General features: G+C 40.7%; 2 protein-coding genes across 2 annotated transcripts; one reads left to right on the top strand and one right to left on the bottom strand.

Moving 5' to 3' along the window:
* Positions 1–455: 455 nt before the first annotated feature.
* Positions 456–821, bottom strand: LOC148033244 (uncharacterized). Its single transcript, XM_087680879.1, has one exon. The coding sequence runs from the start codon at positions 819–821 to the stop codon at positions 456–458; it is 366 nt and encodes a 121-aa protein (XP_087537005.1).
* A 10,960-nt stretch (positions 822–11,781) lies between these two features.
* On the top strand, positions 11,782–12,234 carry LOC148033243 (uncharacterized). The gene has a single exon (XM_087682247.1). The coding sequence runs from the start codon at positions 11,843–11,845 to the stop codon at positions 12,224–12,226; it is 384 nt and encodes a 127-aa protein (XP_087538373.1). The 5' UTR covers positions 11,782–11,842; the 3' UTR covers positions 12,227–12,234.
* The last annotated feature ends 12,866 nt before the right edge of the window (positions 12,235–25,100 follow it).

Genomic DNA, 25,100 nt, shown 5'->3' with positions numbered 1-25,100 from the left:
TCATAGACCTCCTTTCTAAGGTCTAAGAATGCTCATGTAAAACAAACCCTTAAAGGAATATGAAAAGGTGGAAATGAAGAGCCATGCAATTTGTGGAAAAAGGTGGTTTGGGGAGTTACAACTTCTCTTCCTCTCCTTTATCTAGCTTCTTGCACGTATCTTCTTTCTTCTCTTGCATTGGCACAACCCTTGCTCTTTTTCCTTTCTTGTGCTCTCTTGCTCTATTTCTTCCATGGAAGAAGGAGAGAGTGAGGATGAAGATTATGGCCATATTTCTCGTGTGCCAGATTCTTGCATGTGTGAGCATGGTTTCTTGTTGAGAGGAAGGGTTTTGAGGGCACGGGCATTGTAGATGCCACCATGAGGCCTGCTCTCTTGGTAGATTAGGTGATGTCCTTGGGCTGTTCATTTTGGCGATCTTGCCAGGGGGATAATTCTTAAGGGAGGAATGGATTCTAAAAAGATGTGGCCTGCTGTTGCTTTTTATAAGCTCTTCTAGCTTGAAATCCTCCCAGACAAAGGGTGCCACAAATTATAAACAGGAAAGGCACTGCAGCTGCATTATGCATTATCTTGCCTGCCTTCGTTCCATGACCAGTCTGATAATCTGTAGACAATGACTGGCTTGATATGCTTGCAGCCTTCAAACAAGTGTATGCTTCCGTAATCTGTCTAAACTCTACTTCACCATGTTTCTTCAAATCAGCTGGAAGACGATCAGGATGGTTTTCCAGAGCTTTCTTTTTATAGGCAGCTTTGATCTGTGATAGGGAAGCGTTGGGAGGAAGGCCCAGTAAGCTTCTCGCGATAGTCGGTCTCATGGTATCCTGCCAACTAACGTTTCCTGTCCGCGAGGCAATTTTCTGGCCTTCTCCGTTTTCATTGTTTGTACTCACAAAGCAGAGCGAGCTTACAAAGAAAGAGAAGCTACTGCTAAAAAAGAAGCTGCAGCGTGATTTTGGGTGAGACCAAGACATTCAATGCCCTCATTCTCCTGCAGCCGCTGCCTCTTCTCATTTCGCAGTACCTACCTCTCCACACTCTTCTCAGCATCTTCCTCTCAAAAGGGTTACACTCTTCTCAGCATCTTCCTCTCAAAAGGGTTACAATCAAAGGTGAGCGAGGTTATGACCTCTCTTCCAATCTCTTTATCTGCAGACAAAATCATTTGCTCAGCCACGCATTCAAACACTGATCATGCGATTGGGCGAACTCAGTAGTAGCAACAGCTCCTATTGGTATGATGGATGCAAACATCCCATAGGAAGCACACCAGTAGGTCGATTCTGACGATAAGACCGGTGCACAGGAAGAGTTAGAAGCAGCAATAGGCACGGAAATAGAGGCGTATGTTGTTCAATTGGAACTCAAAGAAGAAGATGATGCTGAGAAGAAGAAGAGGATGGGGGAGGAGATTCTTTATGCTTCCATCTCCTCCAAGAAGACGACGGGACGAAGACAGCCTCTCCCACTCCAAATCTTTGCCTTATCCCTTTGCACACATGGCATTTCTTTGACTGGTCATAACATCTATTCAAAATCAGATCCTTAATGTTTTAACCTTTAACATAGAAAAATCAATCCCTCTCTAGTCTGTTCACATGCTCTTATCCACTAGTTTTTTCTAATGTCATTCATGAGCCTTAATTCCTCACACAAGAATCAAAATAGCATTAGTATAGTTTGTTTTTTCTCAAATAAAACCACACTTCTTTCCTTTTGTACCAAAAAAACACAAGTGGAGCTCTTCATTGGCAAATCTTTTGTGAGGATGCACTTAAAGGAAGATTCTTTTGTGGGTTAAAGCTCAATGGTACTTCCCATGGATCGGTCTACAATGTGTTTCAAGATGAAGGTGGTTCTCTTTTCTTCTTTGCAAGAGATTGTGGGCAAATTTGTGTTCCTTTGGATGGTGTTTTGCCTTGTGCTCTTTTCAAAGTGAAAGTGGAAGGTTTTACAAATGTTGGTGTGAAGAAAAAGTTAGAGATGAGATTTGAAGTGGAAGTGTGAAGAAGTATAGTGTTTTTGGACGGGTATCGATTGAGGTGGTCCATTTTGAAGTGAAGTGAAGTAAAGAGATGTAGATTCTTCATCAACATAAGCTGCTTATTCCAAGGCAAAGTGTATTTTCTAAAGTGTTCGCGAGGACGCTCACAAGATTGGAAGAGGAGGAATGATAACCCAAAATTTATGCAAGAAAAAGGCACAAAATGTGGTCTACATCGGCAAAAAGAAAATTCAAGCAGCTATCATTGACAATATTCTTTGTAATTTTCCATAGCATTTTAGTGGGTCCGCATTGTAAAGCCATGAGCATGAGAAGTAGTGTGTGTGTTTGCAAAAGTTGAAAGGTTTTAATGTTTCAATGTTCATAGACCTCCTTTCTAAGGTCTAAGAATGCTCATGTAAAACAAACCCTTAAAGGAATATGAAAAGGTGGAAATGAAGAGCCATGCAATTTGTGGAAAAAGGTGGTTTGGGGAGTTATGACTTCTCTTCCTCTCCTTTATCTAGCTTCTTGCATGTATCTTCTTTCTTCTCTTGCATTGGCACAACTCTTGCTCTCTTTCCTTTCTTGTGCTCTCTTGCTCTATTTCTTCCATGGAAGAAGGAGAGAGTGAGGATGAAGATTATGGCCATATTTCTCATGTGCCAGATTCTTGCATGTGTGAGCATGGTTTCTTGTTGAGAGGAAGGGTGTTTCTTGCAAATTTTTGAGGGCACGAGCATTGTAGATGCCACCATGAGGCCTGCTCTCTTGGTAGATTAGGTGATGTCCTTGGGCTGTTCATTTTAAATGACAACACCTAGAAAGAATGCCTAGCATTGCAAAACTTTTTAGCAATATTCTATACAATTGACACATTGTTACTAAATTTTCACATTAATTTAATGCAGATGCGATCGTAATTTCGTCTTTGGAGGACGTGTCTCTGTAGTCCGACAAGTGGAAAATCCTAGTTCAAAGGATTTTTGTGCTAGAGGGTGGACTTAGGAAAATACCAAATAGAATTCGATAGTTTTATCTAATCAGAAGGGATTATTTTTTATTAGTGGAACCATGAGTATTTGAGTTAATATGAGCAAGGAGGGGAAACATTTTGATAATGGCAACCTGATAGGCAAAAATGCAAGAGAGGTTAGTCGTATAATGAAAGTGGAAAAGTAGCTAACATTTTAGTCTAACAATATATATATATATATATATATATATATATATATATTATGTAAGAGAGGATGCTAGTTGAAAGAGAAGGGGGGGTGTTCTTCTATGTGTTATGGTTCTAAAGGTTAGGAAATGAGTTTTTTTTTTAAAAAAAACCATAACTAAAAGAAAAATGTTGCATGTGGATTTGAAGAGGTTATGACCAAGGAGAGGGCGCCCTCATCCTAGGGGGCACATCATAGTGGGAGATGAAGAGAGGGAGAATGAGAAAAGACTAACTGGAAGAGGAAGAGGAAAGGGAGAGGAAGTCCAAAAGCCAATTGGAGAAGAGGAAGGGGAGGAGTTAGTGGAAGTTGAAGAGTCATGAGAAAGAGAGGAGGGGGTACCATCCTATAAAGAGGGAGAGAGAGCAAACTAAAGGGAGAGAAGGGCGCCATCATCAAGAAGGGGACACTACCATCCTGAAGGAAGTGCCATCAATTCAAGCCATCCAAGCAAGAGGATTTGAAGAAACAATTGAAGTTGGAGAGAGCAAGAAGAGAGAATTGAAGCCCATGCATATCCCATAGCCATTACCATGTCTTCTCCTTCTACCTCCATTTTAGAGCCTTTCTCTTCTCTTCTCTCTTAGTCATCAACATAAAACCATGGAAGCTAAGCTCGTATGTTTGGGCTTAATCAAGATTAAGTCTTAAAAGAGTTACAAGTGGCTTTTCCATGGCAACAATGCAATTGAGCAATTGATTTCTTGGGAGAGGGAAAATGATGAGCTCGCCATTGGGAACGATTGGATAGACTCCCCTTTGCTGGACTACAAAGGACACGGCTCCCAAAGACGCAATTACGAATCTCGTACTTTACGTAAGTGCCTTAACTTATTTAACATTAAAAAAATAATTTTACATAAATATTTCTTTAGTTTGAATTTTTTATAAAATACCTTTGAATCTCAATTTCAACTCTGGATAGTTTTTAGAATTTATGTAGGTCTTATTTTATTTTAAAAATCAAAAACTTTTAAAAATATTTTAAATGGCTTAAAAATGATATAGATAAATTTTTATGAAATATTTGGTTAAACAATTATGAGATGTGATATTTTTGATAAATTATGTATTTTTTGAAGTATTTTTACTTTTTTCTAGAATTTTTGGAAACTGATTACTATATCTTAAAAATCAAAAATAGTTATTTTGGATGAACATTACATTATTTTTTGATAAAAATCATGTTTTTAATTCAACCAAAAATTAGGATCTTCTATAGAAAACCTAAGAATATAGTTTTGGCTGTTTTATGAAAAGTTCTTAGGGTTAGAGAAAAATAAAATTAATTTGATGTTATCTGTTTGTTTGAACATTATTAATATAAAAGATGATGTGTCTAACTTTATGCAAATTAAAAGTGTTGACAAGGTATTAAGTTATATCAACATTAGAAAAAGAATTTTTTTTAAATAGAATTAGAGTTTATGGGATTGAGGGATGTTAGTTGATTTGATAATAAAAGGAATGAGAAAGAACTATAGGGTTTATGCTTTGAAGTTAATTCGCGAAGGGATTAAAATCCTAGGGTTAGTATTTAAGCATCCAGTATAGAAATAGAGATGAAGAGCAAGATTAGCAAACTTTTTGAGTTTTCAATATTAAATTAGTTAGACTACTACAAACGAGTGTCGTAACTATTGAGGAAGGCTAGTACAAATCATAGAAATTAGTTATCAATATCACCTATTCAGTGCAACAACTCCTAGGAGTTGGCTTGACATCCGGGTTAAAAGTGGCTTGGTCTTTGGCCAGACATTTTTTGGTGCGTCTGTCGGGAGCCAAGTGCGCTCGAACGGGTGATCAATTTTCCTAGGGTATTTAAATCCTAGGTGTTATTTATGAGTGAATACACAGTCTCTTTTCTAAGGGACTATTTTCCTAATTTGCCCCAGGAGTGCCAAAGAAGAGTGCTATATTGGGCGAGAGATACAGAGTTAGTAGAGGGAGGTGAATATTTTGGCCCTAAATTAACTGTGGACGTAGAGCAATTATCCTCTTGGAGTTGGGGGTACAACGATTGTGCACAAACCATAGTTCTACTACCAACACATTTTAGGCTAATAGACGCAGTAGAGATAAATACAATTAGTATATTGTACCACTTCGATTGGTATGATCGCAGCTCTTACCGAACCTTTAGAAGAGTGGTCTGGGATGATGTGCTGCCCTGGATACGTGTGTCTAGAGGTTTAAAAATTACTTTTGATACAAAAGACGTTAGAGAGGTTGCTGAAATCTTAGGCTTAATCCCCAAGCAAGAAGAAAAGTTGCCTTATGGGGAAATAGACCCAGAGTTGCCGACTATATTGAATCTTCTAAGCGCGCATACAAGCGAAAACCTAATTTTATAGCTTCAAATAAACCGTGCGTAATTTTGGAGTATGACAATAAGAGCTAGTTTAGTAATCGTGGATGAATTCAGAAGAGAGACGGAGGCAGCAAAACGAAGCTAGAGATCAGCGAGCTAGAGAACGAGCGGCGCGACAGGAGGCTTGGTTATTAGAAAGGCTTGAGAGGGTCAATGCATTACTGAACTTAGGGATAGACGTTGTGTCTAATTCAAACATAGAATCCTTAGAGCCTAACATATCATTTGATAGAACACCATCAAAGGAAAGTGAAGCAGCTTCATACCAGTGGGATCGAGTGGTTTCAAGCACTGATAGTGCCACTGAGGTAAAGAGTACACAAAGTGAGAGCGTGGAAAGTGAAGCTAATGCCACTATAGGGAGTAATGAATCTATAGTTAGTTCGAATTTAGAATCTACTTTTGGGTTAAATTACTTATTTAGTGCACCAAAAGAACCCTTGTGGATAGATAGAGTGACAGATCTGGGATTACGTTCTTTGTTTCGTATTCCCCGTCAAATAGAGCAATCAAGAGCCGTATATGACTTTGGACTAAGGTCCTTATTCAGAGAATCCAAGGGACCTGTGTGATCTGACTCTATTTTAGATTTTGGACTAGGAACACTATTTAAGGAAACAATGGCTCGAAACCCAGTCAGATTAGCTGACTTTACGCAATTTGGGGGACTGTGGGACGAAGATCCCGATGCCCATTCGCAAAGATTTAAGGTTACCTGTGTCGCCAATGAGATAATAGACAACGACCAAAAGCTTCATATTTTCCCTGCAACATTAAAAGATGAAGCAGCGAGGTGGTATGGGAACCTGGATGCTCAACATAAAGGAACCTATGCTGCCTTATCAAGAGCTTTTCTCGAAAAATTTAGGCGACAAGGTTTTCAAGATAGATTGGCTCTGCAATTGGATTATTTATCTCAAGGGGCAGCTGAAAGTGTCGAACATTACATTGAGCGTGTGGAGACAATTATACGAAAGATGAATCCAGCTCCTAACGATCCCACGCAAAAGCGTAAATTTATTGATGGGCTTAATCCTGAAGTTCATCAACATGTTAGTTTACAACGACCAGCCACACTAGCAGATGCTAAAACACATGCCAGATGGTGGGAAGAAGTGCAGCTTAGTCAACAACGATGGAGGGATTTATTCAAAGAACCTCGGATGGAATATCCGAGCACTTCAAGCAGGGTACCTAAGAACGTGTCTTATGTGACCGTTCCCTTAAATCCATCGGCAACTGCAAATTCCAATGTATCAAGTGTACCTTTAAATCCGTACACTTCAATTCCAGCCTATATGATGCAGACAGGGATGCCCTCTATGCCTCAACCTCAGTCCCCTCTTGATGAAGCAAAAGTAGCAGATATTATTGCAAAATCTTTGGGAAAGTTGAAGGAGGAAATCATGGGTGCAGTACAAGCACCCTTGAAAGAAATTTATTCAATAACAACACGAGGTTCTAATGCACAACAGCCTTCGAGCAGCTCGACCTTAAACCCACCTAGATCAAATATCTGGTGTGGTAAGTGTCATGGTTATGGCCATGTGGCTACTGAATGTCCGACGCCTTCGCGATGAATGCCTGATCATCCTCCATTTTGTACTTTTTGTCTAAAAACAGGTCATTTAGAAACAAATTGTTGGCACAAGATCGGCCAACAACAACAACAAGATCGTTCGATGCAAACAAATTACAATTTCATGGATCGTAATAATACTACTTATGAGATCGGGCCACCCAATCAACCTTTCAGGCCCCGTGGATTGCCTACCCAAGGCAGACCTCCAGTGTCACGAAACAATTATAATAGTGATGGAAACCGAGGAAGAAATTCTCCTTTTAGGAGAAACAATGGTAACTTTCGTAACCCAATAGGCCAGAGTGGACAACAAAGGCTTAGAGGACCAGTAATTTGTTATCAATGCCAACAGGAAGGTCATATAGCTACTTATTGTCCAAATGCACGGAAAAATCAGGACTATACTCCCCTGTGTAGGAGGTGTAGCGGTGAAGGGCATCATGAAGAGAATTGCCCTAAGCGAGAGGATAATCAAAATAATGATACTGGTAAACAAGTTTCTAATGAACCCTCAACCTCATCCGCAAATTTAGTTGAAGTAGAAACAACAAGGCAAGATATTGGGTTTAGGTCTAAATTCATACCACGTAGGGTGACCTTTAAGGCTGACCCCATGATTGGTGTTGTTACTAGAGCACAAAAGCAACAACAAAAGGAGCATGGTCTAGAGGAAGGAAGTCCCCAATCAAAAGAAGCCATGAAGGATAAATCTAAGGACATAGATCCTAACATAGAGCTACCTGAATCGGATTCTCCTCAGCAGTCTTCAGACCATCCGTTATTGCCCGTGCCTCTAGCAAATCCTAAGATTCAGTTGGGGGTGCTCCTTTTCCTGAAAGACTTGTACCTCCAAAAGAAGGGAGTAAAGAGCAAGCGGAAACAGTGAATAAGGCCTATGATCTTTGGGCAGCATTGGAGGAAATAAACTTAACAATTAATCTCAGGCAGCTGCTTGAAGTAGTGCCTATATGTCGAAGGCAGCTTTATCATAAGCTAGTTCGACGTAGGAGGAAAAGGATTGAGACTAACGCTTCTAAAGTAATTGCAAATGCATCCAAAAGTAGAACGACTAAGGAAGTAAAAATAGTAGATTTATTTGTGGATCCAGGAGTACCAGTTATAGACACTACCATCAATGGACATTTGATGAGTGAAGTACAATTGGATGGTGGTTCAGCAGTCAATTTAATGACAGACCAGACGATGCAAGAATTAGGTTTGAAGAATTTAGAAACTACTCATATAGTTTTACGTATGGCTGATCAAAGGAAAGTGACTCCTTTGGGGTTACTTCGCAACGTGAAATCTGTAATTGCTGGACTAGAATTTCATGTAAATTACTTAGTAGTTCGCTCATTGTCGAATATCTCTTCATATTCTGTGTTGCTGGGTCGACCTTGGTTGTACCAAGCAAGGTGCACTCAGGATTGGTATAAAGGTTCAATTGTGATTGGTCCTCGAAGTGATAGGGTCAAGATTCAAGTTACCACAAAAGGGTTTTTGAGGGAGTCAGGAGATGAAATAGTTAGTGAGATGGATGAAAAGTCTAATAGTGAATTCTATGATTCAGAAGTAGAGAGGACCGATAACGAAGGGCCTTATGCTTGGTTATTTAAAACACAACGACCAGCAAAAGCAGACAAATTAGAGGTTAATATTGTGCATCAGCCTAGCAAAGCAGAACAAGTGGGTATGGGTGAATATGCTGTTAATTTTTCATCAGACAATGATTCTGATAGGGATATTACTCGCTGGTTGTCTACCTCGGAAGATACAACCCTAGACTGTTTAATGGTTTCAGCAAAGGAGGATAAATATCCTGTGGATGTAATCCATGAATTCAATGATTTGAATGATTCATTTTTCGATGCATGTCCTGGATTTGGTAAAAATGAGGAAGAAGGTGACCTTGGAGATGCATTTTTTGCATATAACAGATCGGAAATCTTTTCCCCTAATGACTTAGAAGAGGAGGGGGAGAATGAGGCAGGAACATCAGACTTAGATGAAGTTTCAGTAAGCTCCTCTATGGAGGAAGTCAATACTATTGAGAATGATCATGACGAACCTGAGGAGAGTTTAGTTACAACATTTCCTTATGAGTTAGATATTCTGCCTTTTGGGTTCGAACAACTTCCAGTTGTTGCTAAAAGCTCTTACTATCGTCAACTAGAAAAGAAAGAAAGAGAAAGAAGAAAAAGGAATGGTTGCAAACCTTTACAACAACCGATATTACATGATGATAGAGATGACCCATCTCCAGCTTTAAATAGATTTGCGCAGACTTTTAATGAATGCTATGGTAATTATGATAGGATAATCAATGATTTAAATGAGACTTTGGAAACAGAACGTGAGGCAGCAGTGACAGCTGTGAATGAAGCAATGAAGAAAATTGCGGAGTTACAAAAAGAAAAGTCAGAATTCCAATTTAGGGAGAGGCGGTATCTAGAAGAAATTTCACTTCTAGAGATGTATTTAGAAGAGCAAGAATCTAAATTAAAAAATGATGTACAACAAATGGAACGAATATCGCCTATTCCTAGGAAATGCTCAGTGGAATGTGGGCAAACAAATGAATTTTATACAAGAAGTAAACCTCTGGCTATTTCTGGAATTGGATTGCAAGAGAAAAACTCGACTATTGCTCCTTGGCTATATTATTCCCTTAAGCGCTCTATGAGCAGTAGACAAAAGCCGTATCATTATTTAAAAAGAAGGAAAAAATTAAAAAAAAAATACCAAATAATCCTTTTAAAAAACTTTTGATTTGTTGTTAACTTCATATTTTAGGTTTTTGCGCACCTTAGCTTAGTTATTCTTCACTTGGTTAGGTAGTTAGTTGCATGCACGGTCGGGATACTCCTTCAGTGCTAGGAACTTATTACACGGGAGTTTGACTAGGTGGCCAGTTTCTAAAGGAGTTTCATTCTTTATTGAGCTAACCTATTAATGGTTTAGTGGTTAGTGGTTGCATTCTATGCAGGTTTAATGATTTGTGCAAATTTGTGAACCACTACGTGTTTATTCTCGCATCATTTTGGAGCCGCCACGTCAACATTCATAACAGGTTGTTTCATATCTAATCTATCTATTTATATTCGTTTGAAATAAAGGACAGTAACAATCTCTATAACTTGATTGAAATAATTTAGAGATTTCACAACCTAAGTAATTACAGAAGGAACATAAAACATTTAAAACATAAATACACTAAAAGATACATAAACAATTTAGTCTATATGAGAGTCCACTCACATGGGATGGGACTTAGTACCAGGGAGTGCTTAAAAGGGGGTGATGTGTGTGCATGACATAGTGAATTCCATTGTATGGATGTCTAATTAGGAATCCAATCGAGTTTTCCCTGGACTTTTTGTCGCTTTTTAGCGATGTGGGGTAACTGAATAACAAGGTTCTCTCCACGAAATTTTGACTAGGAGTAGAGTGGAAGAGAGATACTGAGCTGGTGAGTATCTTTGCTTGTCCTTTGCCTAGGCAAGGTGACTGATATTATGTGCTAGATTAGATTCCTTGCGCAATGCTGTTGAGCTAAAATGTTTAAAAGTTCAATTTGGTGATGTATTCCTAGCCTTCTAATCATTCCTATAAGTCACAAGATTCAAAACTAAAGTAATAATAATAAATTAAGTTCGGGAGAGTCGATCTATTTATTCTTATAAAAATACAAAGAATAAAAAGAAAAAGAAAGAAAGGAAAAAAAAATGCCCTGAGACTGCAGGGTTATTTTTTTTAAAAAAACCAAAAGAAGATAACCATCGCCTCTGAGGTCCTGGTAGGCTGTAGAGATTTCCTTGACGGGTGCCCTGCGTCCGATGCCTTGCATCTCTTTGGGGTGGGACCTTTTGGGAAGGAGAATAAATATATATTAAGGGCATGTGAACAGACTAGAGAGGGATTGATTTTTCTATGTTAAAGGTTAAAACATTAAGGATCTGATTTTGAATAGATGTTATGACCGGTCAAAGAAATGCCATGTGTGCAAAGGGATAAGGCAAAGATCTGGAGTGGGAGAGGCTATCTTCGTCCCGTCATCTTCTTGGAGAAGATGGAAGCATAGAGAATCTCCTCCCCCATCCTCTTCTTCTTCTCAGCATCATCTTCTTCTTTGAGTTCCAATTGAACAACATACGCCTCTATTTCCATGCCTATTGCTGCTTCTAACTCTTCATGTGCACCGGTCTTATCATCAGAATCGACCTGCTGGTGTGCTTCCTATGGGATGTTTGCATCCATCATACCAATAGGAGTTGTTGCTACTACTGAGTTCGCCCGATCGCATGATCAGTGTTTGAATGCGTGCCTGGGCAAATGATTTTGTCTGCAGATAAAGAGATTGGAAGAGAGGTCATAACCTCGCTCACCTTTGATTGTAACCCTTTTGAGAGGAAGATGCTGAGAAGAGTGTAACCCTTTTGAGAGGAAGATGCTGAGAAGAGTGTGGAGAGGTAGGTACTGCGAAATGAGAAGAGGCAGCGGCTGCAGGAGAATGAGCGCATTGAATGTCTTGGTCTCACCCAGAATCACGCTGCAGCTTCTTCTTTAGCAGTAGCTTCTCTTTCTTCGTAAGCTCGCTCTGCTTTGTGAGTACAAACAATGAAAACGAAGAAGGCCAGAAAATTGCCTCGCGGACGGGAAACGTTAGTTGGCAGGATACCATGAGACCGACTGTCGCGAGAAGCTTACTGGGCCTTCCTCCCAACGCTTCCCTATCACAGATCAAAGCTGCCTATAAAAAGAAAGCTTTGGAAAACCATCCTGATCGTCTTCCAGCTGATTTGAAGAAACATGGTGAAGTAGAGTTTAGACAGATTATGGAAGCATACACTTGTTTGAAGGCTGCAAGCATATCAAGCCAGTCATTGTCTACAGATTATCAGACTGGTCATGGAACGAAGGCAAGCAAGAGAATGCATAATGCAGCTGCAGTGCCTTTCCTGTTTATAATTTCTGGCACCCTTTGTCTGGGAGGATTTCAAGCTAGAAGAGCTTATAAAAAGCAACAGCAGGCCACACCTTTTCAGAATCCATTCCTCCCTTAAGAATTATCCCCCCTGGCAGGATCGCCAAAATGAACAACCCAAGGACATCACCTAATCTACCAAGAGAGCAGGCCTCATGGTGGCATCTACAATGCCCGTGCCCTCAAAAATCTGCAAGAAACACCCTTCCTCTCAACAAGAAACCATGCTCACACACAAGATTTGGGCACATAAGAGATAAGACCATCATCTTCATCCTCACTCTCTCCTTCTATGGAAGAGATAAAACAAGAAAGCACAAGAAAGGAAAGAGAGCAAGAGTTGTGCCAATGCAAGAGAGAAAAGAAGATACGTGCAAGTAGGTAGATAAAGGAGAGGAAGAGAAGTTGTAACTCCCCAAACCACCTTTTTCCACAAATTGCGTGGCTCTTCATTTCCACCTTTTCATATTCCTTTAAGGGTTTGTTTTACATGAGCATTCATAGACCTTAGAAAGGAGGTCTATGAACATTGAAACATTAAAACCTTTCAACTTTTGCAAAAAACACACACTACTTCTCATGCTCATGGCTTTACAATACGGACCTACTAAAATACCATGGAAAATTACAAAGAATATTATCAATGATAGTTGCTTGATTTTCTTTTTGCCGATGTAGACCACATTTTGTGCCTTTTTCTTGCATAAATTTTGGGTTATCATTCCTCCTCTTCCAATCTTGTGAGCGTCCTCGCGAACACTTTGAAAAGACACTTTGCTTTGGAATAAGCACCTTATGTTGATGAAGAATTTGCATCTCTTTACTTCACTTCACTTCAAAATGGACCACCTCAATCGGTACCCATCCAAAAACACCATACTTCTTCACACTTCCACTTCAAATCTCATCTCTAACTTTTTCTTCACACCAACATTTATAAAACCTTCCACTTTCACTTTGAAAAGAGCACAAGGCAAAACACCATCCAAAGGAACACAAATTTGCCCACAATCTCTTGCAAAGAAGAAAAGAGAACCACCTTCATCTTGAATCACATTCTAGACGTCTCCATGCAAAGTACCATGGAACTTTAACCCGCAAAAGAATCTTCATTTAAGTGCACCCTCACAAAAGATTTTCCAATGAAGAGCTCCACCAGGTTGATGTATTTGTGTGTTTTTGGTACAAAAGGAAAGGAGAGTGGTTTTATTTATAAAAGGAAAATAACTATTCTAGTATGATGCTTGTGTGAGGGAGTAAGGCTCTTAATTGACAAGAGCATGTGAACAAACTCAAAAGGGATTTTGGTTGTTCATTGTAGGGGATGAGAGAGATGAGAAAGTTATGGCTATTGTTGTCTCTGTGGAATATGGGGGATGAGAGGAAAAAGATAGGAAGAGAGAAGTGGATTGGGAGTTCTCTCTCTCTCTCTCTCTCTCTCTCTCTCTCTCTCTCTCTCTCTCTCTCTCTCTCTCTCTCTCTCTCTCTCTCTCTCTCTCTCTCTCTCTCTCTCTCTCTCTCTCTCTCTCTCTCTCTCTCTCTCTCTCTCTCTCTCTCTCTCTCTCTCTCTCTCTGTGTGTGTGTGTGTGTGTGTGTGTGTGTGTGTGTGTGTGTGTGTGTCTCGGGCGAATATGTTCGTATGCCCTTTCTCTGATCTCTCCCTTCCTCTAAGAAAACCCTAACTCTGTGTCACTTGTTCACTTAGTGCCTTCTGCCCCACTCTGCGACCTCTTCTCTTCTCTCAAAAACTTTAGTGTACATCAGATAGGTAGAAATGAGTCAACCCAATCTCTCCCTCTCTATCTTTCTCTCTGTATGCATGGCAGACCATATCCACCTAAAATAAACCCTGCAGAACAGAGCGCTTAGGTAGCAGGCTTCTGTTAGATCGTCTTCTTCTTCCGACTCCGCTGTCTCTTCTTCTGTCTCTCTCTTCTGATGCTAAAAGGTCGCCTCATCCTGCACTTTAAAAGACCCCTTCTCAGCGCCCCCCAACCTCTCTCTCTCGACTCTCGAGTCTCTCACAGAGGTTGTGCTTCTGGTGGAGAGGGGAGCTATGGTGTCGTTCGACCAGCCTCGCGAGTGGATTGACCTATAGCAATTCATTGCTGCTACTCAAAATGCCCTGCATTCTCTGCTCGCCAAATTGCGCCATCGATAATCCAGTTAGTTGCTTTGCCATAACTTTACCTCAAGCATCCTTCCCTCTTATTTTTCTCTTCTGTTTCATCCTCATTCTACTGCATCTTCTTCTTCTTCTTCTTCATAATATGATATGCCTTCTCTTTAAAAATAAAAAGTTGGAATGCAAGTCATATTGAATATTGGCAATAGTGATGGCCAGCGGGATGACAAGCCCTGCGGAGGCAGTCTCACAGTGGTGCACTTGAAGGCCTTCCTTGAGGCTTTGATTCGCCACCACTACTGCTGCTCCCCACCTACATATCATACATTGAGTATTGAGGACTCGTGGATGTGGCTGCATCGTCAACCTGCAGTATCGACTGCTGCTTTTCCTTCATGTTCTTGCTTCAATGAGACCTTGCAGATCGAAGCCGAGTTATACCTCCATAGCTCCCTTCTTCTCCTTCTTCTTCTTGCCGATACTATTGGTCTTGCTTTTATTCTGATACTTTTGCATCTAGATCTCTCACTCTCTCTCCACCAAAGATCAAAATACGAATGATATGGTTGCCACCTTGATAGAATGAAACAGAGGAGTGCATCAAGAGCGGTAGCATCTTGACAACATTGCAATAACGCAAGCATTCACCTAATGCAGAGGCTAAAATATCTACCCCAGGAAAAAGGAGAGAGAAAGTACCAAGGTGGGTGAGTACCCTAATCTGCATTGGAAAATAGAGCTACTAGAGAAAGTCAAAGATTAGGTAAAGGAGGCACATGTGTATCTTTAGTATGCAGAGACAATCATATATGACGAGCTACAAGATCTCTGAAGTATAAGTTCACTTGCTTCCCCCACAATTAGAAGATCAAATGATCACGAAGTACCATTTAGGCCACCTCACAAGCAAAATCACGCCGCTAAGAACCACTTTAGTCATAAGCCTTAGGAGTAAAATGTAGAATAGAATGAAGAAGAGTGAGGTACAAGCCTATTAACCACCTTAACCACAAACCCAATGACCCTACCTCTAGGACCATTGCTAAAGTGGAGCCCTACCCTTTGGACAGCTCTAAAGAATTATGTAGAAGAAATGATGTAGTCAAAAATATGGATCACACAAGGCCATGCCACAAACACACACATTTCCAACCTATCTCTAAATCATGGGGTAGGAAGCCTACAAGTAAATGGCTTTTGGGGGGAGGGAATGGAGATGCATGTTGTGCTCCATGTTGCTAGCTTAGCTGACATTATCAAAAAGAGGATTGTGGATAGAGGGGCAGGAGTTAGTATCCCTAGCCATTCACTTCCTACAAGTGTGGGGTAATCCACATGTGGAGTCTACATGTTTCAATGTTACATTGGTCAATGAAATGAAGGTATTCGAGATACTAAAGGAATGGCCAATTAAAGTCATAGGAGTCCAATTCTCTATAAAAATTTATTATGATGAAGGGAGTGGACTACAATATCCTATCAAGATGACCTTGGATATAAACATTTGGGAATTGAGGATTGAGGCAATGGCTTGATGCAATTACTCTCGCTTATACTTCAATTGTTCAAAGTGCAGGTCTCAATTATGGCAGTGTGTCAAGAATCGCATGGTGGGGGGACTTGCTCAAGATGCTACGCCGAACACACACAGAATACACAAGGAGAAGCTCACTCAAGAGACAAGAAGAGAGATGGAGGCCAAAACGTTTTCTTGCTGTTTTTTTCTTCTTCTTCCACACACTTTTCAATATATACAAAGTATAGATAAGATACAACATAAAGGAAAGTGGCCTACTAAGTCAAACAATGCATAACCGACTACACTAGTCGACTGGCACTATAACTATGCCAGCTGTAAATAGGTGTAACAACCTGAATATAATAAGTAATGAGTTAGTGGTGGCCATGTGAGAGTCATAATGACTACCGACGTGCAAAGTGTAGACGTGTGGACCCATCTAACCAAGCGATCCATCATTAATGTCCGCATGTGTTGAGCTTGTCATATCAACACTCCCCCTCAAGCTCAACTGCATCTCTGCAACTCCAAGTAAGCTTCGAAACTTTTGAAGCTTCTTTGTACCCAATGCCTTCACGAAGATGTCAGCTATCTGATCGTGTGTGCTGACATACACCAAGTCAATCTCACCTGCTAGTACCTTCTCTCTCACAAAGTGGTAGTGTACCTCAATATGTTTTGTCCTGGCATGGAACACAGGGTTCCTAGCCAACTATATACTGCTCATGTTGTCACAATAAATGACAACTGGACCTTCCACCTGCACATCTAAATCAACCAATAACTTTTGTAGCCATACTATCTCACATGCTGCAACAGCAGCACCTCTATACTCAGCCTCTGTACTCAACAAAGCAACTGTAGATTGCTTTTTGCTACTCCAAGCAACTGCTACACTACCAAGAGAGAACATGTATCTGCTGGTAGATCTTCTATCAGACATACTACCAGCCCAATCTGCATCTGTGTATCCAAACACCTGTACATCTGTACCTGCCTCATAGAAAAGTCCATAATGTAATGTGGACTTCACATATCTCAATATGCGTCTGACTGCATCCAAATGTGGTGAGGGCTGAAATGATGAACGGGTTGCCTCTTACCTATCCAACCTCCAATCCTCACTAAGAGAACTAAAGAGGGGCACCACCTAGCCAAAGGGAGGATGGGCTAGGACATCCCTTTTCTCAAAGAGAATCAAGAGAACCAAGACACAAATTTACAAGAGAGAATATATGTACTAGACACCATATTGGAATATAAGAGAGAGAGATGAGAGGAGAGGGAGACAAGAGGAGAAGAGGTAGAAGAAGCTTGGCATTATGCTACATGGAATGAGAAGATGAGAAGAGAGGGAGATAATAGGAGAATATTGCCATTATGCTACATAATAAAAGAACTCACTCATGGCTTACCTCAAAGAGATGAGGATATTCTAGAATGCTCTCATGGACTTGTCATTGTCCTTCTTCCTCTCCCCCTCTTGCTCTTCATTCTCCATGGGCTCTTTATATAGCCTCCATGAGGGATTAGATTAAGCTAATCTTCTTGATTAACATAATCCTAGATGATGTATGGTATCTTTGAAAATATGGAGAATAGTGGATGGGACAAGTCCCCACCTTGGTCATCATGCAAGAAGCCAAGGGTGGTGGTAGACAAAATAGAGAAATGGAGCTAGATTACAAGAGGTGGGTGCCCAAAGCACATTATTATAATATATTTACAAGAAGGACAGAGTGAAAAGTTGGTGTGGTGAAAGAGAAGAAAATTGCATGTAGCCAGCAGTCTGCGCCTTCGTAACTTCAAATCCGTGAGGAATTTGAAAAAAGTTTCTTCTGCGCTTTGTAGACCAGGTCGAAACCGATCGGGCATCGTGGGAATTTTCTTGAAATTCGCTTTTTCTTGGGAGTTATTGAGATTATAAAAAATGGCTTTCAAAAGCTGCTTTGACTTTAGTCCCCCATATGTATATAAATACATATAAGCATGTGACAAAAGGGGTCCATGCTTGTAAGCTTTTGTGCAAGATCCAAATGACACCATGATGTGGATATTGACTTGTGTGCTAGGGTGAGGTGTCCTCTAATGATGGTGATAGATTCCAAATCTTAGTGATGCAGACGGAGCCCATGTGTAGTTGGAGGCTAGTCCTTTGAAAAATCTATGCATTCACTCAACTCCTAGGTGTAATCCATTTTCATCTTCACTAAGTTAACCATCCCTTTTACCCTTTACATTGACATGCCTTCTAAGAACTTGTTCCCCCCATTTGCTAGAGTTATCATAATCGAGAAGCAATGTAGCATACCTAGTGCATGAAGAGTAAACCCAAAGTGATATGGTAAGCTCTTGATAGGGGCTTTGGCCAAAATTTTGTGGTAATAATCCGGGTTGTAAAAAACCCGGATCAATGGCTTTCTAGATACTTGCATAAACTAACTCACAAGACCAACAGTGTAGCTCAAGTCTGGCCTTGTAATGGTCATGTAGATCAAACCCCACTATCCTCCTGAACATAGTAGGGTCTTCTATCTCATTCCCAACATCAGCACTCAACTTTACATTCTGCTCCAACGAGACTGAAAGTGGTTTGCATGCTGTCATACCATACTTGGACAATATATCCAAGCCATACTATCTTTGGGATAGCCATATACCATCATCACATCTGATCACCTCAATGCCAAGGAAGTACTTTAGCTCACCTAAATCCTTCATCTCAAACTTCTTCCTCAAAAAGTCCTTGACTTTAGCAATCCCACTATCACTATCACCTGTAATAATCAAGTTATCTACATAGATGACTATGATGATCAAACATGCATCTCCCTTTCTCACATAAAGTGAGTGATCAGCATCAGAAACATAAAATTCAATATTGACAAGATACTCTCTGATCTTGTCAGACCATGTTCTAGGTGCTTGCTTGAGCCCATAGAGCACCTTCTTCAATCTACACACATACGTGGGACGCTCTAAATCTTCATAACCCGCTGGCTGATCCATATACACTTCTTCTTACAAATCACCATGCAAGAAGGCATTCTTCACATCCATTTTCTGCAACCTCCAACCTTTGACTGCTGCCAAAGCAATCACACATCTGACAGTTGTCATCCTAGCAACTGGATTGAAGATTTCATCATAACCTATGCCATATGTCTGTGCATAGCCTTTTGCAACCAGCCTAGCTTTGTACCTACTAATAGAACCATTTGCATTGTGCTTAATCTTATAATCCCACTTACATCCAATATCTTTCTTGCCCTTCGGCAATGATACTAGATTCCAAGTCTTATTGGCCTCTAATGCAGCCATCTCCTCATCCATTACTGCATCCCAATGAGTATGACCAATAGCATCCTCAAAACAAGTGGGCTCAACATCCTCAGCTAGTTTCACCATATAAGCATAATGGTGAGTTGCATAACCTTCAAAACCAAATCTTTTAACAGGGTATCTGACCCTGCTAGATCTGCGTACCACCGGATCACTCAATGGAGCCTTTACATTACTATGAGCTCTCTGTACACCTGGTGTCCTGACAGAATGAATACCAAGCTCATCATCCAAGCTCTCTGAGCCACTGGAGTCTCCATCAAGAACTGCATCAATGCCATTTGACACTTTATTCTTTCCTTTGTCCTTACCTGTAGTGCTACTAGATGCACCTGAAGATGTAGAGCTACTTCTTAGTCTCCCAGACCAAGGACTACCAGATGATGTCTCTGGTCCACTAAGAGTCCGTGATTCTTGCTTTTCAGCCTGCATATAAGTGTCATGATCATCATCATCATCCAATGCATCACCACTAGATGCATACCAACTGCTCATTTCATAAAAAATGACATCCCTGCTCACTCTGAACTTACATGTGACAGGGTTATAATAGCGATACCCTTTTTGCTCTAAAGAGTATCCAATAAAGACACATTTTTCTGCCTTTGGATCAACCTTCTTCTGTAGCTCATCTGGCACATGAACATATGCAACACTGCCAAATACCTTCAAGTGCGATACATCAGGCTTCTTGCCAGTAAAGCATTCTTTAGGAGTCATCCCATGAACTGCAGCTGTGGGAGTTCTGTTCATAATATAAACAGCAGTATGAATAGCCTCAGACAAAAAATGCTTAGGCATATTCTTTTCAGCCATCAAGGCACGTGTAACTTCTGCAATATGCATGTTTTTCCTTTCTGCAATCCCATTTTGTTGTGGGGTATACCTGCATGTGAACTGTCTCTTTATCCCATGAGACCTCAAAAAAATCACTGAACTCATTCGAGAGATACTCTCCCCCTCCATCTGTTCAACTGCAGCCTTGAAAGTTATAAAGTGCTCAAACGCTTCACTCTTTTCCTTCATAAAATATACCCACAGCTTTCTAGAACAATCATCAATGAACGTGACAAAGTATAAACTGCCTCCAAGAGATACATTTTGTGTAGGCCCCCAAATGTCTGTATGCACAACATCAAGGATATTTCTGCTTACATCTCTGTCATGTGAAAAGGGTTGTCTTGCCTGCTTACCAAACTGACATGCTTCTCATACCTTATGAAATTCTGCAACTCTAAATGTAGGCAAACCTGTAACCAACCTTTTGGACTGTATTAATTTCAGCCTTTGTACATTTGCATGTCCAATGCGTTTGTGCCAAATTTCAATATCTGTAACAGGACCTTTTCCTTTAGCATACATAGCAGCATTCATAGTAGGAATTCCAGCATCCAAAGTAAACATATGTCCAACTCTACTTCCCTTTGTAACTAACCTGCACTTATCATTGAAGTCTTCTACAAAGCAGCCCTTTGCAGTAAATCTGACTTGCGGCCCTTGCTCTACCATCTGACTGACTAACACCAAGTTTTTTGTAATAGATGGCACATGTAATACATCTGAAAGACTCTTTGTCTTACCATCATGCAAGGACAAGGAAACTTTTTCAATGTGTGAAATTGGGTGGCATGAATCATCACCCGTCTGCACATAACCTACATTTTGCAAATCTTGCATCTCTCCAAACCATTTTGCATGGCTGGTCATATGATTGGATGCACCTAAATCAACATACCAAACATCATCATGTGTTTCCTTTCCTGTAACAGCATTCAGCATATGCTGCATAACAAACAGATGTTCTTTTCTGTCTTCATTCTTTCGTGAAGACGATGTATAGTTTCCTTGCTGCAACTTACCACTGCGAATATCATCTTTCTTAGCATAACATTGGGCTGCAATATGACCTATTTTGCCACAATAGTGACACACAATACCAGAGTTGTTAGAACCTCTGTTCTGCCATCCACCTCTTCCTCTAAAGCTCCCCCTGCCTCTAAAGCTACCACGACCTCCTGAAACCTACATATCGCCAAATTGCTGATTCAATCTGTTTTGCTGGTTGTTACTACCACGTCCTGTACCATGGCCTCTTGAAGAGAACCTGCCACGTCCCCTTCCTGAAGTGGAGTAGAAAGCTTGGACCTATTCACCACTTCTTTCAGATGTCTCACTCTACATGTTGATCTCTTCAGTGATCATAAGGGAGACCAGCTCATCAAAATCTGGAAATGGCTTTCTGACATATATGGAAGTTACAGAAGACTTCCAAGCCTTTTCATTGTTAAGTCCACCCAAGGTAGATGACACCAAATCATCATTATCGGGCATTGCATCAATCGCTGCCAAGGCATCTGCAATGCTCCTTACCTTCAGTGCATATTCATTGATAGACATCTTCTCTTTCTTCAATGTATTCAACTCTTGCTTGAGTTGAATCTTTCGTGCCTTTATATTTACGGAAAACATACTTTCAAGTATGGTCCAAGCTGCATATGAATTCTCTGCATTTCTGATATATCCCAGCATATTATTGTCAATTATTGTAGACAGCCAATACATGACATTTTTGTCTTTTGCATTCCATTCCTTCCGTGCCTTTGTCTCTTCTGCAGTTGGAGGATCACTCACCTCTGGCTCCTTTTCTTCACCTGACACAAACTCGTAGAGGCCTTTTCCAATAAGGAAGTTCGTGACATGGAACTTCCATAAAGGGTAGTTGTTCTTGTCAAGCTTCTCAATGATGGGGTTTCCACTATTCTTTGCCATTATCACAAAACTAATACCAAATAGCAAGCAAATCTTCTACAACCCTCGACATGTTGTAATATATTAAATATATAAAAGAAGAAAATTATCGCCCCCATGGTGGCGTATCAAGCTGGCGTGTGTGAGGGGGGATGAAGGAGCCAGCAAGCTTCTCGCTGGAGCTTGCTCGGCTCCCTTGCCATACATGATGACAGATAAGGGGGAAAGGATTCCCTCTCTTCCCCTATTTAATGAGGGAGGGCCGCACGGATAACGGGGGAGGAAGAGGAGAAGAACATACTCGCCGCCCTGCCCGATTTCTGCCACCTGAACGCTGCCGCCGGAGAGGAGGAGGCATCGTGTCGCTGCCAAGGGTCGTAAAAGAACTGTCGAGCCACCGCCACCGCTGCCATCCTCATAGCCGTCGGACGGCTGGCTATCTCTCCTCACCCCCACGTCAGTGAAGCTTCTCTAGGAAGCTTCCTAAGGGTGGGGCTAATTAAGCCCCCTTTCACCCCCCTTATGTCCCTTTTAACCTTTTCACCCCCCCCCCCTCCCCATTTCTCCCTGGACCCCAATTCAAACCATCATCATGGACCCCGAATGTTGTTCCGTGAGGAGTAGAGAGGAATAAGGTGGGAGAAGATAAAGAAGAGGAGTGAAGTGAAGGAGGAAGAGTGGAGAGGAATAGGGTGGGAAAAGATAAAGAAGAGAAAGAGAGGAGTGAAGGAGGAAGAGTAGAGTGAAATAGGGTGGGATAAGATAAAGAAGAGAAAGAGAGGAGTGAAGGAGGAAGAGTAGAGTGAAAAAAGGAATAGGGTGGGAGAAGATAAAGGAGGTAAGAGAGAAGGAATAGAAGGAGGTAGAAGAGTAAAAAGAGAATAAAAGAAGAGGGGTGAAGGAGGAAGAGTAGGAAAGAAGAAGGAAAAAAATGTAGAGGAAGTGCAAGAAAAGAGAATAATTCCCTTTCTATACCTTTTGCCCCAAGCCCAAAGTTCTCCAAAGATTCATGTGGTTGCAAAGCCACACTCACCCATAACCTTTTTTTCCAAGTATATACCCTATAGGTCCTTCTTAGGTTTTATAAATCTTTCCTCTCTCTGAAGAAGCTAGGAACCTAAAAGTCTTATTATTCCTTCTCGTGATCAACCATTTAAACGGCTCCTTACCTCAAAAGAGAGACGGTGGAAATCCGGGAGAAAGAGTAAAAGCCGCCTTCACGTTCAAACTGCGATGCCACCTAAGAAAGTCCAAGGAGTAGCTGTGGGAGGGTCATCTCCCGGTATCCATGTGGATATCTCACCCCCAAACCAGGTTTTTCCTTCTTGGTTTTAAATCAGTTTTAAATCAATCAGGCAAAGAGAAATTGATAGGGATAAGATATATTTTTCCGAGTTATTTACAATGAAGGAGTTTAGTCTAATTGAACAAATGATAATGTATAGAACATAGTTTCATTCGAATAGCATCATGCATTATAAAGAATTACGAGCAAGATCATCTACTTATTATAGTAGTATATTTTAGTTAATTCCTGAAGGTATAAAAGCTGCATCTTGCACCATTAACCCTATTCCTTTAGCAACGATTCATCATGAAATTCATGAAAGGTTTTTTTTCTCTTTACTCAAATTACTAGGAAGTTATCATTGCTAACTGCATTTCTTAGCAAGGAAAAGATTATTATTTGGCATGAGTTCATTGCAAGGAAAAAGGAAGGTTAAGTTGAATTCATCGATTGAAAAATCAATTATCACAAGGATAACAAATCGTGACGAGGTGATCAATATTACCTTCCAAAAGATAACTAAACCAATCTAAACTTAGAAATACCATGTTGAAGAGAAAAATACGCCTCGGAAATGATTTAAAGACCAAAGAAATGTTTATACCTTAAGCACTTGACTACTTTCCTTATTGTAGGGTCAATAAATTCGTAACGATAAAGGACTAGGGTTTGTCCCTGAGGTTCTTAAAAAGAAACCCTAGGTTCGACATATGTCAGCTTAAAGAAACTTAAACGGATTATTTCAACGCAGGACTTGCGCAGCAAGTACGAAGTCATGTAGTCTTGTGACTGATTCACAAGACGAAAGGGTAAATAACCTCAACAAGGATGGCAGATCCTTACTCAAGTTATCTTGTAAATGGATGTATTCTTGGATATCCTTCTAAATAAGGAAAGTTATAAACCGAAAACTAAAGTATCTAATGAACTTTAGGGTTGACCAAGTTGGGTTAATAAGGTACGCCCTAACCCGGACTATAAAGGATCTCGCCAAGTTACAAGACACCTTGGGAACGAGTGCTGATACACTCAAAAGGAAAGAATAATTCCTTAGCAGTTTGCCAAACAACACGGTCGATTTAATGAAAATGTTTGTGCTTGCTAGAGATTTTTTAGCACTGTTTGAATTATGTATTACAAATTAAATGAATACCTATACTTCAGGTTGAAGGCCTGAAGGGAGAGGCAGTTTCAGTTACCCCCGACTGCCTGCCTAACCCTAACCAAGGGGGTTGTTGACCGTGCCCGGAACGTGGACCGAACTTGCTGCGAGAGGTCTCTCCATTGAGCTCTACTTGGAGCAGGAGGACGCTTGGGTGCCAGGGGGGCTATGGCCGTAAATCCCTCGCCTTTCGGGTCCTAGACAAGAGGCTAACGTGACTCGGGATTGGATCTCGAGGCCCACATACTAGTCTACAGGCAGAAGCTTGGAATAGTGATCACTGTGGATTACTGGATAGCCCTCGGGTAGATTATGAACAAGTCTACAAGCGGAACTCCTTCTATTTCAAAGATAAAAATGATGATATGTTAATAAAAAACTTGTTTGATATTGTTTTTCTATGTCACGTGATAAGATTACATGAAGAAACCAGTGTTTAACGGATTAATTAAAGAAGCTGGCTGTTACATGTCAAACTAATGTGTTAGATAATTATGTAACTAAAACAAACCGAGGAAAGTGCGAAGGATGGGCCATAGGTCCGTCCTGTGGTTGGATGGTCCCGGTTAGCCGGGAACTTTTCTCAAAGAACAGCGGGATGATTGTCAAAGAAAACGAATAACGAAAGCGATGACCTAGAGTTATGTCTTAACCGATTTACGCTGTTTTAGGGGAACGGAATGGGACTATGCCTTATGGCAGAGAGGTTGAGCTTTGCATCCCTCTCGGTTCCCATTCTCCTTGAACCAAGTGCAGCGTGAATCCGCTT

Source organism: Lygodium microphyllum, chromosome 7 (genome assembly GCF_053477565.2).
Source record: "Lygodium microphyllum isolate KBCC chromosome 7, Lygodium_microphyllum_v1.1.10, whole genome shotgun sequence".
In the NCBI taxonomy this organism is placed as follows: domain Eukaryota; kingdom Viridiplantae; phylum Streptophyta; class Polypodiopsida; order Schizaeales; family Lygodiaceae; genus Lygodium; species Lygodium microphyllum.
This window is presented reverse-complemented; position numbering and strand designations above follow the sequence as displayed.